The following is a 13,961-nucleotide window of genomic DNA, read 5'->3' as shown; positions in this document are numbered from 1 at the left end:
AAAATATTTGATTGGTAAAAAATGCTAACAATCGTTTAAGCCTTTAGCAAGGCATAATCTTTTTGCTGGTGGAGGGTCTTGCCTGATGGTGACACGGCTGACTGATCACAGTGGCAACTGCTGGAGGTTGGAGTGGCTATGGCAATTTCCTAAAATAAGACAGTGAGGAAGTTTGCTGCCTGGATGGACTCTTCCTTTCATGAAATTTCTCTGGAGCATGCGATGCTGGTTGATAACATTTGGCCACAGTAGAGCTTCTTTGAAAGTTGGAGTCAATCCTCTCAAATTCTATGCTGATTTGTCAACTACGTTTATATAATATTCTTTTTTTTTTTTTTTTTCGAGACACACTTTCACTCTGTCGCCCAGGCTAGAGTGCAGTGGTGTGATCTCGGCTCACTGCAACTTTTGCCTCCCAGGTTCAAGCGATTCTCCTGCCTTAGCCTCCTGAGTAGCTGGGATTACAGGCATCTGCCACCACACCCAGCTAATTTTTTAGTAGAGATGAGGTTTCCCTATGTAGGCCAGGCTGGTCTTGAACTCCTGACCTCAGGTGGTCTGCCCACCTCAGCCTCCCTAAGTGCTGGGATTATGTAATATTCTTAATCTTGTGTTGTCATTTCAACAATATTTATATCATCTTCACCAGGAATAGATTCCATCTGAAAAAAAAAAAAAAAAACACTTTCTTTCCTCATCCGTAAGAAGCAGGTCCTCATCTGTGCAAGTTTCATCATGAGACTGCAGCAATTCAGGCTCCACTTCTAATTCTGGTTCTCTATTTCCACACATCCGCAGTCACTTCCTCCCCTGAAGCCTTGAGCCACTCAAAGTCATCCATGAGAATTGGAATCAGCTTCTCCCGAACTCTTGTTAATGTTGATATTTTGACCCCCTCTGATGAATCATGAATGTTCTTAATGGCATCTAAAATGGTGAATTTTTTTCCAGAAGGTTTTCAATTGACTTTGCGCAGATCCATCAGAAGAATCACTATCTATAGCAGCTATAGCCTTATGAAATGTATTTCTGAAACAATGAGACTTGAAAGTCGAAATTACTCCTTGGTCCGTGGACTGCAGAATGGGTGTTGTGTTTGCAGGCATGGAAACAACACTAATCTCCTTGAACATCTCCATCAGAGCTCTTGGGTGACCAGGTGCACTGTCAATAAGCAGCAAACTTTGGAAAGAAATCTATTTTTCTGAGCAGCAGGTCTCCAGAATGGGCTTAAAACACTCAGTCAAGCATGCTGTAAACAGATGTGCTGTCACCCCAGCTTTGTTCCATTTCTAGAGCACAAGAAGGGTGGATTTAGCATCATTCTTCAGGGCCCTGGGATTTTCCGAATGGTAAATGACCACTCGCTACAACTTGAAGTCCTACCAGCTGCTTTAGCCTCTAACAAGAGAGTCAACCTGTCCTTTGAAGCTTTGAAGCCAGGCATTGACTTCTCTGAAAGTCCTAGATGGCATCTTCTTCCATCGAAGGCCATCTCGTCTACATTGAAAACCTGTTGTTGAGTGTAGCCACCTTCATCAGAGATCTTCTGGAGAACTTGCTGCGCCTTCTCCATCTGTACTTGCTGCTTCACCTTGTACTTTTATGTTGTGGAGATTGCTTCTTTCCTTAAACCTCATGAACCCTGCTGACTTCCACCTCTGCTGACTTCCAATTTTTCTTCTGCAGCTTCCTCACCTCTTTCACCCTTCATAGAACTGAAGAGCATTCGGACCTTGCTCTGGATTTGGCTTTGGCTTAAGGGGATATTGTGGCTGGTTTGATCTTCTATTCAGATCACTCAGACTTCCTCCATATCAGCAATTAGGCTGTTTCACTTTCTTATCATTCATATGTTCACTGGAGTAACACTCTTAATTTCCTTCAATAACTTTTTCTTTGCATTCAGAATTTGGCTGTTTGGTGCAAAAGGCCTTCAGCCCGTCTTGGCTTTTGGCATGGCTTCTTCACCAAGCTTAATCATTTCTAGGTTTTGATCTAAAGTAAGAGATATGTGGCCAGACGTGGTGGCTCACATCTATAATTCCAGTGCTTTGGGAGGCCAAGGCAGGCAGATCACTTAGAGTCAGGAATTCCAGACTAGCCTGGCCAACATGGCGAAACCCCATCTCTACTAAAAACACAAAAATTAGCCAGGCATGGTGGCACCCACCTGTAATGCCAGCTACTCAGGAGGCTGAGGCAGGAGAATCACTTGAACCCCAGAGGGGGAAGTTTCAGTGAGCCAAGATCACACCAGTGTACTCCAGGCTGGGTGACAGAGTGAGACCCTGCCTCAATAAATAAATAAATAGTGAGAGACATGTGACTCTTCCTTTCACTTGAACACTTAAAGACCATTGTAGAGTTATTATTTGGCTTAATTTCAATATCATTGCATTGCAGGGAATAGGGAGGCCACAGGAGAAGGAGAGAGAGCCAGGGGAGCTATCAGTGGTGGAGCAGTCAGAACACACACATTTATGAAGTTCGCCTTCATATACGGACGTGCTTCATGGTGCCCCAAAAAGAGGACAATAGTAGCATCGAAGATCACTGATCACAGATCACCATCACAGACATGATAATTACAAAAAAGTTTGAAACATTGTGAGAATTACCAAAGTAACACAGAGACACAAAATGAGTGCATGCAGCTGGGAAAACAGCACTGACAGACTTGCTCAGTGCAGGGTCGCTGCATACCTTCAGCGTGTAAAAAATGCAGTATCTGCAAAGCGCATAAAACAAGGTATGCCTGCATGTGATGGGTTGTGGGAATTGGTACGAACTGTTTGCAGTTTCATGACAACACGTGGGCCCTTGTTATTCTCAACAGTCTTTCACCCTCTTCTTTAGATTCCCCTTCAGGTGTTAAACTATGTGTTTTTTGTTTGTTTGTTTGTTTGTTTGTTTAGAGATGGAGTCTCACTCTATCACCCAGGCTGGAGTGCAGTGGCGCAATCTCAGCTCACTGCAACCTCCGATTCCTGGGTTCAAGCCATTTTCCTGCCTCAGCCTCCCGAGTAGCTGGGATTACAGGCATGCGCCACCACGCACAGCTAATTTTTGTATTTTGGGTAGAGACGGGGTTTCCCCATGTTGGCCAGCCTAGTCTGGAACTCCTGACCTCAAGTGATCTGCCTGCCTCAGCCTCCCAAAGTGCTGGGATTACAGGCGGGAGCCACCGCACCTGGCCAGTTGTTAAACTATCTTAATGATAATTAAAACAGATTATAACAACATGACACCTATTGTGTGCCAGGCACTTCATGCATACTAACTCATTTAATCCTCACAGCAGCAGCTCAATAAGGTTGGTTCTATTAGTATCACCATTTTACCAGTGAGAAAACTGAGCACAGAGAGGGTGAGTTACCTGTCAAAGATCACACAGCTGGTGTGTGACAGAACTGCAGGGACCTTCCTTGGCACTTTTTTCTTTTCGGTAACAGCTTTTTTGAGCTATAGACCACATAGCACACAACTCACCCCTTTAAAGTATATGACTTAGTGGCTTTTGGTAGGTTTAGAGAGTTGTGAAACCACTACCACAATCAATTTTAGAACATTTCCACTACCCCAAAAAGAGACTCCACACCCATTAGCAGTCACCCTCATGCCCCTGACTTTCCCCCACACCCAGCCCTGCGAAACTGCTCATCTACTTTCTGTCTCTACAGATCTGCCTGTTCTGGACATTTGGCCTGAATACATGTGGCCTTCTGTGTCTGGCTTCCCTCACTTAGCATGTTTTATAGGTGGAATTGCCAGATCACACGGCAACTCTATGTTTAACTTTTTGTTTGTTTGTTTGTTTGTTTGTTTGAGATGGAGTTTTGCTCTTGTTGCCTAGGCTGGAGTGCAGTGCCACGATCTCAGCTCACCACAACCGCCACCTCCCAGGTTCAATAGATTCTCCTGCCTCAGCCTCCCAAGTAGCTGGGATTACAGGCACCCACCACCATGCCCAGCTAATTTTTTTTTTTTTTTGTATTTTTAGTAGAGATGGGGTTTCACTGTGTTGGCCAGGCTAGTCTCAAACTCCTCAGGTTATCCACCTGCCTCGGCCTCCCAAAGTGCTGGGGTTACAGGCATGAGCCACTGTGCCCAGCCTACGTTTAATGTTTTGAGGACCTGCCATGCTGATTTCCAAAGCAGCTGCATGGATTTACATCATCCCCAGCATGCGGGAGGATGCCCGGTTCTCCACATCCTCACCAACACCTGTCATTATCCGCCTTTGTTTCTAGCCATTCTAGTAGGTGAGAAGTGGCATCTCATTATGGTTTTGATTTGCTGATGACTAATGACATTGAGAATCATTTTATGCACTCATTGGCCCTTTGTACATCTTCTTTGGAGAAACGTCTACCCTATCCAAATCCTTTGCCCTTTTTTTTTTTTTTTTTTTTTTCTTTTTTGGACACAGGATTGTGCTCTTTCACCTGGGCTGAAGTGAAGTGACGCAATCATAGCTCACTGCAGCCTCAACCTCCTGGGCTCAGGTGACCTCCCACCTCAGCCTCCCGAGTAATTTGGACTACAGTTACTACAGCACCACAATGCCTGCTTAATTTTCAAAATTTTTTCTAGAGATGGGGTCTCCCTATGTTGCCCAGACTGGCCTGAAACTCCTGGCCTCAAGTGATCCTCCTGCCTCAGCCTCCCAAAGTGTTGGAATTACAGATGTGAGCCACCTGGAGCAGCCCCTTTGCCTATTTTTTAACAGAGATTTCTTGACTTTTGCCAAGAAAAGCAGCCCTTCGTTCTCAGGGAACCCTGCTCCCTTGGGTGGAGGGCGGCTGCAGGGATGGGCATTTGGTGGGACCTTGATGGCAGGAAGGGAATAAAATCATGTAGCATCCAGGGAGGAGAGGGGCGAGTGGAAGGGAAGGTTGAAATGACTGGACCTAAGTGGTGAGCAGCAGGGAGCCGGGAGACTGCACACCGGGTTAGAGGTCAGGAGGCCGGAGCGCCCTTCACCATCTCGGACCCACTCTGAACCTCCAACAAACCAAGGCCCTTGTCTTCCTAGTGTCCCAGATTCCATCTGTAAAATGGGTTTTCTGCGCCTGACCTGTGTACCTTGTAAAACTGGCAGGGGCCTGGGCATGGTGGCTCACGCCTATAATCCCAGCACTTTGGGAGGCCGAGACAGGCAGATCACCTGAGGTCAGGAGTTCAAGACCAGCCTAGCCAACATGGCGAAAGCCTGTCTCTACTAAAATACAAAAATTAACCGGACATGGTGGTGCATGCCCGTAATCCCAGCTACTCTGGAGGCTGAGGCAGAGAATCGCTTCAACCTGGGAGGCGGAGGTTGCAGTGAGCTGAGACCACGCCACTGCTACAAGGTGCTCAGAGCTGGGCAAGGGAGGTAGGAAAAGGTAAAAAGGGACAGTTTTCCAGTATGACAGAGTGGGAGAGGCAAGAAGCAGGCTGCTCTAGTGACAGAAACGGGACACGGCCTCACCTGGCTGTGGGAGGGGCTGATGCTGGGTCCCAAGACTCCGTGAAACAGGTAGACAGCACCCCGGTTCTCCTCCTCTCCTGGGGCCCCGATGACCACGTCCATCAGCTTGTCCCCATTCACATCCCCCAGCACTGTCAGAGCTGCCCCAAAGCGACCCCAGGGGTGGCCCTGCTCCCCGTAGAGAACAGCATCACACCACCACCTTCTCCACTGCACAAAAAAAGTAGTGCCAGGCCCAACCCGGGCAACCCCTCCCCCCACACCAGACCCCACCCACCCCAGGCCCATCAGCCACTCACCCCCCTAGGCAAGGGACACACAGACACCTGGCCCCCTCGGGTCTGCTCGTAGTAATGGGGGGCCCCGATGAGGACCAGGTCGGTGCTGCCGTCGCTGTCCACGTCCACGGAGCAGAGGGAGGCCCCGAAGTAGGAGCCGATCTGAAGGGCAGAGCCTGGGTCATGCTGCCTGTCCGTGCCAGAGGCAGCCCTGTGGGCCAGGTCCCACCTCTCCCCAGGTACCAGGACCTCCCCCAAGGCCCTCAAAGCCCCTCCATCCTCTCCTCTGCCCCAGCCACCTCCCCTACCCTCATCCTCCCCTCTGGCTCCTGTCATGCCCAACCTGAGTCCCCGTGACTTCGGCCTTCATCCTCCATTGCCTGGACACCTGGGTGAAGATGACAGCCTTCCCGGTGTGCTGGTAGCGGGGGGCCCCCAGGACCAGGCTCTGCACCCCTTTCCAGAGGGCCAGCTCGGTGGAGTAACCTGAGGGGCCCAGGCCTCAGCACAAAGGCCCCCATTCCCCCTCCCCAGAACCCTGGACCCCCACCCCGGGCAGCACAGCACCATCTCCCCTCCCCAGAGCCCTGGACCCCACCCTGGGCAGTGCAGCCCCCATCCTCTCTCCCCAGAACCCTGGAACCCACCCCAGGCAGCGCAGCCCCCTTCTCCCCTCCCCAGGCCCCCCACCCCAGGCAGCACTGCCCCCATCCCTCTTCCCCAGAACCCTGGAACCCACCCCAGGCAGCACAGTGCCCATCCTCCCTCCCCAGAAGCCTGGACCCCACCCTGGGCAGCACAGCCCCCATACCACTTCCCCAGAACCCTGGACCCCACCCTGGGCAGTGCATCTCCCACCTGTCCCCAACCCCTGGCTGTTTCTCACCCAGGTAAGAGTCCCTCATGTCCACATTCTCCTGAGACGTGTTGATGAAGGTAGGGCTCATATTTGGGGGGTACAGGAAGGCACCTCCAGACCAGGTGAAGCTCCCCACAGCCCCCAGAACGGGGCCACCCTGGGAGAAAAGGATTCCAGGGCTGAGCAGAGGCCGGAGCAGGAAGACAGCATGTACCAGAGATATGCCTTCCGCCTGCGCCCCTTACCCACCTGACACCCACCCTGGCCTTCCCTGCTCCCCCTCCCCTCACGGCACATCATCGGCCTAAGGGGCCTCACTCACAGGTGTGAACACAGCGCTGAAGCCCTCCTGTGCCATCTCCAATTCGAAGGAGCTACTGCTTGTGGTCTCCGTACCTGGGGGAAGGCATGACGCTTGAGTGCCAGGGAGGGAGACGGGCTTTGCCAGGTCCAAGAACACTTCAGCTTTAGGAGAAGCTAAGACTGGAGGCTACAGGGAAAGCTGGTGCCTGTGACAGGGACCAGGCTCTGCCCTCCAGATCAGCTCCAACTTCGGGGCCCCCCTCTGCTCCATGGATGTGGACAGCGATGGCAGCACTGATCTGGTCCTCATCAGGGCCCCCCACAGGTCTACAAGCAGACCCGAGGGGGCCAGGTGTCCGTGTGCCCCTTGCCCAGGGGAGTGAGTGGCTGGTGGGACGTGGGCTGGGTAGGGCCCGACGTGGGTGGAAGGGTCTCCTGGGTTGGGCCTGGCACTGCTTTTTGTTCTGCAGTGGAGCCGGTGGTGGTGTGAGATCATTCTCTGTGGGGAGCAGGGCCATCCCTGGGGCCACTTTGGGGCAGCTCTGACAGTGCTGGGGGACGTCAATGGGGACAAGCTGACAGACGTGGCTATCGGGGTCCCGGGAAAGCAGGAGAACCGAGACGCTGTCTACCTGTTTCACGGAGCCTCGGGTTCTAAGTGGAAAGGTGTTAACAGCTGAGGATTCCCCAAGCGAAGAGCTCCCTTCAGACTCACCCTCAATGGCAAAGATCTTCTCCTTCAGTTGGTTTTGAATATCTTTCAGAGCATCAAAGTCCTCCACTTTAAATATGTGTTCCTGGGAGGGCTTCGATGCAATGTCATTTAATTCTTTCCAAGAATTTCTGTTTTGAAAAGCTAATCCAACCTGTCCCCAGAAAAGATCAACTCAGTAAAAATAATAAATCAAATGTGCCTGTGTGCACTGGGTGCAACATCTTCCAATAACCCCACAAGATCAACATGATCACACCCGGTGGACACAGGAGAAACACGAAGCCCGGACAGCATCAGGGAGTTTAGGAGAAAGGATCATGGTCTCCAGTCTGGGGCAGAGTTTTCATCCTTAAGGCAGTAAGAGCCGAGAGAGCTGGTGTTTCTATCCTTGAAAGGGATGTTGTTGGCGGTGGTTCACGCCTGTAATCCCTGTGCTTTGGGAGACCAAGGTGGTAGAATTGCTTGAGGCCAGGAATTTGAGACCAGCCTGGGCAACATAGCAAGACCCCATCTCAACCAAAAAGAAAATAGCCAGGCTAGATGGCACACGCCTGTGGTCCCCGCTACTGGGGAGGCTGGGGTGGGAGGATCACTGGAGCCCAGGAGTTCAAGGCTGCAGTGAGCTAGGATTGCACCACTTCCTGGGTGATAGAGCAAGACCCTGTCTCAAAGAGAAAAGAACATACACAGAAAGGGAAGTTGCCCTGAGAGGAAGCCGTGGGAGAAGTGGGAAGCCAACCCACGCCCTACCCCAATTGCATAGCGAATGATGCCTGCTGCATCAGCCATGGGGATGACATCCTTATAATCCAGGCTGTCGCCTTCTTTCTTCCCATCAGTGATGACAATGAGAATTTTGGCGGCATCCCTACGGGCCCCATATGAGGCATGGAACAATTGGTGCCTATCAGGAAAGGAGAGGTCTTAGAGGCCTGTGAACCAAATCACACTAGCCCCTGGTGCCCTTGTGAAAATTAGAAGATGCCTTTTCCTTTGGGAGGCCCCAGTCCCACCCAGAGGCCCCAGCTTGGCAAGGGTATCACGGGCTGGATTTTGGTCCCTGCCTGTCCCCTTCTCATGGAGACAGATGAGGCCCAAGGAAAGACCTGGGTGCTTTGGGACTGTGCCTGGAAGAAATCAGGACTCACACGACATTTTGGATGGCGGTGGCCGTGTATGTAAACCCTTGCAGCTGGTGAACAGAAGCCAACAGGCTGAGGGGGTTTGAGCTGCGCCTGAATTCCTCGAAAGTGAAGTGTGTTTGGAATTTGTCGGAGAACTGCATCAGGGAAAACTGAGAGAAGCACACAGGGCTGGGGCTGAGGCCATTTCACCAGGATCCAAGCACCCACCCCCAGCAGCCTCCCTCCCCCAAAGGCACACCTGGGTGCTGGGTCTCTGGAACTGGCTTATCACAGCTCTCACGAAGTTCATCATCGTGGCAAAGTTGCGGGAGGAGATGCTGCCTGAGCCATCGATCAGGAACACAATGTCCTGCTCCTGTCTTGGGCACTCTGGGGAAGGAAGTGGCACCGGTCCTCCAAGTGACACTCCTGGAGTCCAGGACCGTGGCCTCCTGGCCACAAGAGCTCACTCTCCCAAAACCCTTCCTCCCCTAAGCCCCTAGTCTGGCGATGGGAGTCAGGCTTCACACCCTGGGTCCTCTCCTCATCAGGGGCAGGGCTTCCCTAACCCCTTGCCTGGAACAAGTCCCTTCATTCTCTTAAAGTTGCCTAAAGAGGCTGTGATAAGCCAGGCATGGTGGCTCACGCCTGTAATCCCAGTACTTCGGGAGGCCGAGGCGGGCGGATCACGAGGTCAGGAGATCGAGACCATCCTGGCCCACATGGTGAAACCCCGTCTCTACTAAAAATACAAAAATTAGGTGGGTGTGGTGGCACGCGCCTGTGGTCCCAGCTACTCGGGAGGCAGAGGCAGAATTGCTTGAACCTGGGAGGTGGAGGTTGCAGTGAGCTGAGATCACACCACAGCACTCCAACCTGGCAACAGAGTGAGGCTCCATCTCAAAAAAATAAAAAATGAAAAAGGCTGTGATGAAGCTGCTCAGCCCCATCAACAAAAAAGTGAAGGTCAGACTGGGTGCAGTGACTTACTCCTATAATCCAAGCACTTTGGGAGGCCTAGGCAGGAGAATTGCTTGAGCCCAGGATTTCAAGATCAGCCTGGACAACATAGTTAGACCTCACATCTACTAAAAATTGTTAAAAATCAGCTGGGCATGGTAGCTCTTCTCTGTAGTCCCAGCTACTCTGGAGGCTGAGGTGGGAGGATCACTTGAGCCCAGGAGTTGGAGGCTGCAGTGAGCTGTGATTGTACCACTGCACTCCAGCCTCAGTGACAGAGTAAGACTGTCTCTAAAAAAAAAGAAAAAAAAAACAGGAAGATTTCTCCAATTCAGACGGTAGGAAGCAGAGGGCCTCCCCCTCCACCACCCTGGATATCTGTGCCCCTCCCTGGACACACCCCTCCTTCCTCCCTCAATGTCACCCCAACCAGCAATGACACAAACTGGCACCAGTCCCTAGCCAGTGTTTGTCCTCACTGCTCAGTGCTGAATGGTAGTTTTGTTAAATTTCTTTTTTTAATTGAGATGGAGTCTCACTCTGTCACCCAGGCTGGAGTGCAGTGGTGTGATCAAAGCTCCCTACAGCCTCCAACTCCTGGGCTCAAGCGATTCTCCTGCCTCAGCCTCCCCAGTAGTTAGGACTAGAGGTATGTAACACCATGCCAAGCTACTTTGTATTTTATATTTATTTTTTGTAGAGATGAGGTCTCACTATGTTGCCCAGGCTGGTCTCAAACTCCAGGCCTCAAACAACCCTCTTGCCTTGATTGTTAATATTTTAAACAAATTTTAAACAGGCAACAGCCACGCACTGGGCCTGTTCTGTTCTCAGCTTAAATACAGGCCCCCACTCCCCACCTGTGTGAAGTTAGCATCTGTCCTGAGAAGAGACGCTCTTCCAGCACCTGGAGAGGAAACCCCCTTCCGTGAGACCTCTCAAGCATCCCCTCTGCCCCAGAGGCCTCCACCGGAGAGACAGGTGTCCTGGGCATTCTGATGGGTGCCCAGGCCCCTGTGGATGGAGTCTGGACCCACGGAGGTGCTGGAAGGCACACCCTATTTGCAGCCAGATGTCAGTCTCACCAAAGGCTTGAGAGCAAATGTGAAACCAGGGGGAGGCCTCAGCCTGCCAGGTTTGAAAAGCCCACTGTTCTGCTTCCTTATCTTTCTTCCCCATCAGCACCAGGGAAGTCAGGCCCTGCGTCTCAACCTGCATGTGCACACGCACACACACATACATGCACACACATGCATGGACATGTGTGCATGTGCACATGTATACACGTGCATACATATACACACATACACACACACACGTTGCTCACACTGCACTTTCACTGACCTTTCCTAAACTACGGCACAAACCAATTGGTCATATCCCAGGACCCATTGGATGAAAATAGATCCTCTCCTCTAAAAATAACAACAGCTGGTCTTCATGGGGCTGTCGCCTGGTGCTAGCTGCTGTGCTAACCCCTGGCCATGAATCATCCTGTGTTGCTTTCAGTGCTGGGTGTGTTATTATCCCCATCCAACAGATGAAGAAACTGAGGCTTGGAGAGGTTAAGGTCACAGGAAAGGTCCGGCAGCGTGCGGGCGACCGGCAGGATGTGCGGGCAGCAGCGTCAGGAACCACTGCAACACGTGGTAACTCTTTTTCCAGATCCCTTCTTTCTGATCCACTCTGGCAAGACTGTCTCTAGCCCACCGCACCCCCAACTGGATGTGCGTGAGCTCCTCAAAGCCTTGGTAGTCCCGACACTCACCCTGCCTGGACACCGGGAGCCTCTGGGTGAGCTGGGTGGGGCCCAGGAGGAAGCAGAGTCCGGTGAGGTACATGTTCCTCCCGCACGCGTGGTGCACGGTGGGGCCGCAGGCCTGGGGACACAGCGGGCTGCTGGGGGGCTGCCCCTGCTTCCTCCCACCCTCACATCCCGGCACCTCCACCCTACAGGAGACTCCCAGCCCCCCGCGGTCCCGGCTCCTCCCTCCCTCCCTCAGAAGCCTCCTGTGACCCAGGGCCACTCACCAGCAGCTGGGAAGGGCTGGTGGTAGACGCCAGGGACAGGCCCAGGGACATGTTCACGGCCTCCGGGGGCACTGCGGGGACAGATATGTGCATGGTCACTCTCGGGGGTACAGAGAAGGCTGTGGAAGAGCTGGGCAGGGGTCGCCTCCACCTGGGAGACAAGGAGGTCTGACAGTGAAGGAAGCTGTCGGGTTTTGACAGAGCTGCGGGGGTGCGATGGGCGGGGAGGCCTTAAGGGGCCAGGAAGCATATCTGAGGGTGAGGGTCTCAGACACAGTGGAAGCTGGAAGTGACACTCCGGTGAGTCCGTGGGCCCCTGGAGCAGGGAAGCCTGGGAGCCCGGCCCTGGGTCCCGGGAGGGGCGGTGACTCACCCTGCAGGCTGATGGGCTCACAGGCACCAGTGCTGTAGCCGCACTGGTAGAGGCCACCCGTTTGGTTGGCAGCTGTTATCTTTTGGGGGGCTCCAACCACCACCCTGCGAGGAGACAAAGAACACTTTAGGTAAGAGTGTGGACGCTGCAGCACAGCTGCCACTCCGGCAAGTTTGCGTTCCCTCCCTGAGCCTCAGCTTCCTCATCTGCAAGATGGATTTTAATAATTTAAAGTCCATGTGGAAGGGATTTCTGTCTGTTGGATTCTCTGGCGTATGGAGACAAGAAATATTTGTTGAGTCTGGGTGTGGTGGCTCACACCTGGAATCCCAGCACGTTGGGATGCTGAGGCGGGAGGATTGCTTGAGCCCAGGAGTTTGAGACCAACCCAGGCAACATAGTGAGACCCTGTCTCTATATATTTTTAAATGTATAGAAAAAAAGAAAGAAAAAACAAATAAGTGTTTGTTGCACGACTGATTCCTACTCACAGGCTGTCGTGTGGACTAAATCAGCATCCACCTGTGATGAGCCTGGCACTGCACTTACTGCTCTGTAAATGTTAGCTGTGAGACCGTGCCTGCCTTCAAGGCAAATCTTCATTAGCCAGGGCAGTCGCTACGCCAGACAGAGAGGAGAGTTTGCAAATAACAGGGCAGGGCCGGGGGCATGGGGCCCTGAGCAGGGAGAGGATGGATGGAGCCAAAGGCCAGCACCACCTGGGCCTCACCAGGAGTTGGCATACTGGACCACGCTGTCTCCAAACCCAGCACTGTCCACACGGAAGGCTGTCAGCTCCTCTGTGTCCAAGTTGAAACCTAGAGAAGTTGCTAAGGCTGGGAAAGAGGTGGGAAGAGAGCTTTGGAGAAGGGTCTTCCTCCTGCCTGGCTGCCCTCCACCCCCGGCCCCAGCGTCCCAATCTCCCCTCCGAGCCTGATGCCCGGGGTGCCTGGGTCTTCTGGACACCCAACTCATCCCCTTCTCTCCTTCCCAGGGTCCAGGGAGGCCCCTTGCCCACCATCCACTATCGAGTTGCAGTTCTCCGTTTCTGCAGAGCAGTACCCAGGCTCTAAAAAGGATCTTTCCCCAACGTGCACCTCGGGCGCTATGAGAGTGAGTCCAGGAAAACTTGAGGACCAAAGCTTCCTGTCCACAGAGCACAAGTTGGCGCATTCTGCCTATTTTAAAAATCTCTGCAGTACAGAGACAACTGGCCTCTCTTCCAGCATCTCTGGAACTCCCCCAAAATTGGTTCATCAATATCCTCTCCCTCCACAAACTCCAAATCTCAAACCCTATGTGCCTGCCTCCCTCTCAGGCTTGACTGAGTCTCTCTTCCTACCCAGATCCTAACCCCCCAGCCTGAGCCCCCAGTTCAGGGCCCTGGCTCCCTTGGGCCTGAGTCCCCAGCCCTACTTCACTGGGGTCCAGGCTCACCTGTGAACAGGAGGAGTGCTGCCCTGGTCCTGGTCATGACTAGAAGGTAAGACGTGGAGCTCTGAGCTCCTGGGCCGTTGCAGGAAGAGCTGGACCAAGGTACTGAGGAAGCAAGTGGGCAGAGAGGTGGCCAGGGGAAGGAAGAAGGTTGTCAGCATGAGTCAGAGGGGGCGGGCAGAGTACACAACTGATCCGAGGACAGGCTCGGCCGCCCACACGCCCCCACCCCCCGACCGGAGTCACTCTCATCAGATGACTTGGCTTGATGCCCTTTGCTTAGATGGATGCAAATCCCTGCCCTGCCCCTCCCAGGCTCACCCTTGACTGCCAGAAGGCACCCCTTGACCTTGAAATTTCAGCCAGACTGGAGGGGGTTTGGGCAGATGCCAACCCCTCAGGACCCTA

The 13,961-nt window shown here is 52.8% G+C and overlaps 1 protein-coding gene across 3 annotated transcripts in view; it reads right to left on the bottom strand.

Annotated features, from left to right (window-relative positions):
- The window catches only part of ITGAX (integrin subunit alpha X), a 29,514-nt gene extending 15,820 nt beyond the window's left edge, over positions 1-13,694 (bottom strand). For all 3 annotated transcript variants that reach the window (XM_063700166.1, XM_063700165.1, XM_063700164.1), the window contains exons 1-14: positions 13,557-13,694; positions 12,850-12,955; positions 12,120-12,223; positions 11,747-11,817; positions 11,484-11,595; positions 9,015-9,145; positions 8,780-8,925; positions 8,382-8,535; positions 7,632-7,782; positions 6,936-7,009; positions 6,641-6,770; positions 6,098-6,240; positions 5,776-5,916; positions 5,477-5,686 (exon numbers count right to left, since the gene is read on the bottom strand). In XM_063700166.1, coding sequence (XP_063556236.1) covers positions 5,477-5,686; positions 5,776-5,916; positions 6,098-6,240; positions 6,641-6,770; positions 6,936-7,009; positions 7,632-7,782; positions 8,382-8,535; positions 8,780-8,925; positions 9,015-9,145; positions 11,484-11,595; positions 11,747-11,817; positions 12,120-12,223; positions 12,850-12,955; positions 13,557-13,593 — 1,710 coding nt within the window. In that variant the 5' untranslated portion in view covers positions 13,594-13,694. The remainder of the gene's footprint in view (positions 1-5,476; positions 5,687-5,775; positions 5,917-6,097; positions 6,241-6,640; positions 6,771-6,935; positions 7,010-7,631; positions 7,783-8,381; positions 8,536-8,779; positions 8,926-9,014; positions 9,146-11,483; positions 11,596-11,746; positions 11,818-12,119; positions 12,224-12,849; positions 12,956-13,556) is intronic.
- Positions 13,695-13,961: the final 267 nt, after the last annotated feature.

This window comes from Gorilla gorilla, chromosome 18 (genome assembly GCF_029281585.2).
Source record: "Gorilla gorilla gorilla isolate KB3781 chromosome 18, NHGRI_mGorGor1-v2.1_pri, whole genome shotgun sequence".
NCBI classification, from domain to species: Eukaryota; Metazoa; Chordata; class Mammalia; order Primates; family Hominidae; genus Gorilla; species Gorilla gorilla.
The sequence above is the reverse complement of the archived record's forward strand: the minus strand, read 5'-3'. Positions and strand labels throughout refer to the sequence as shown.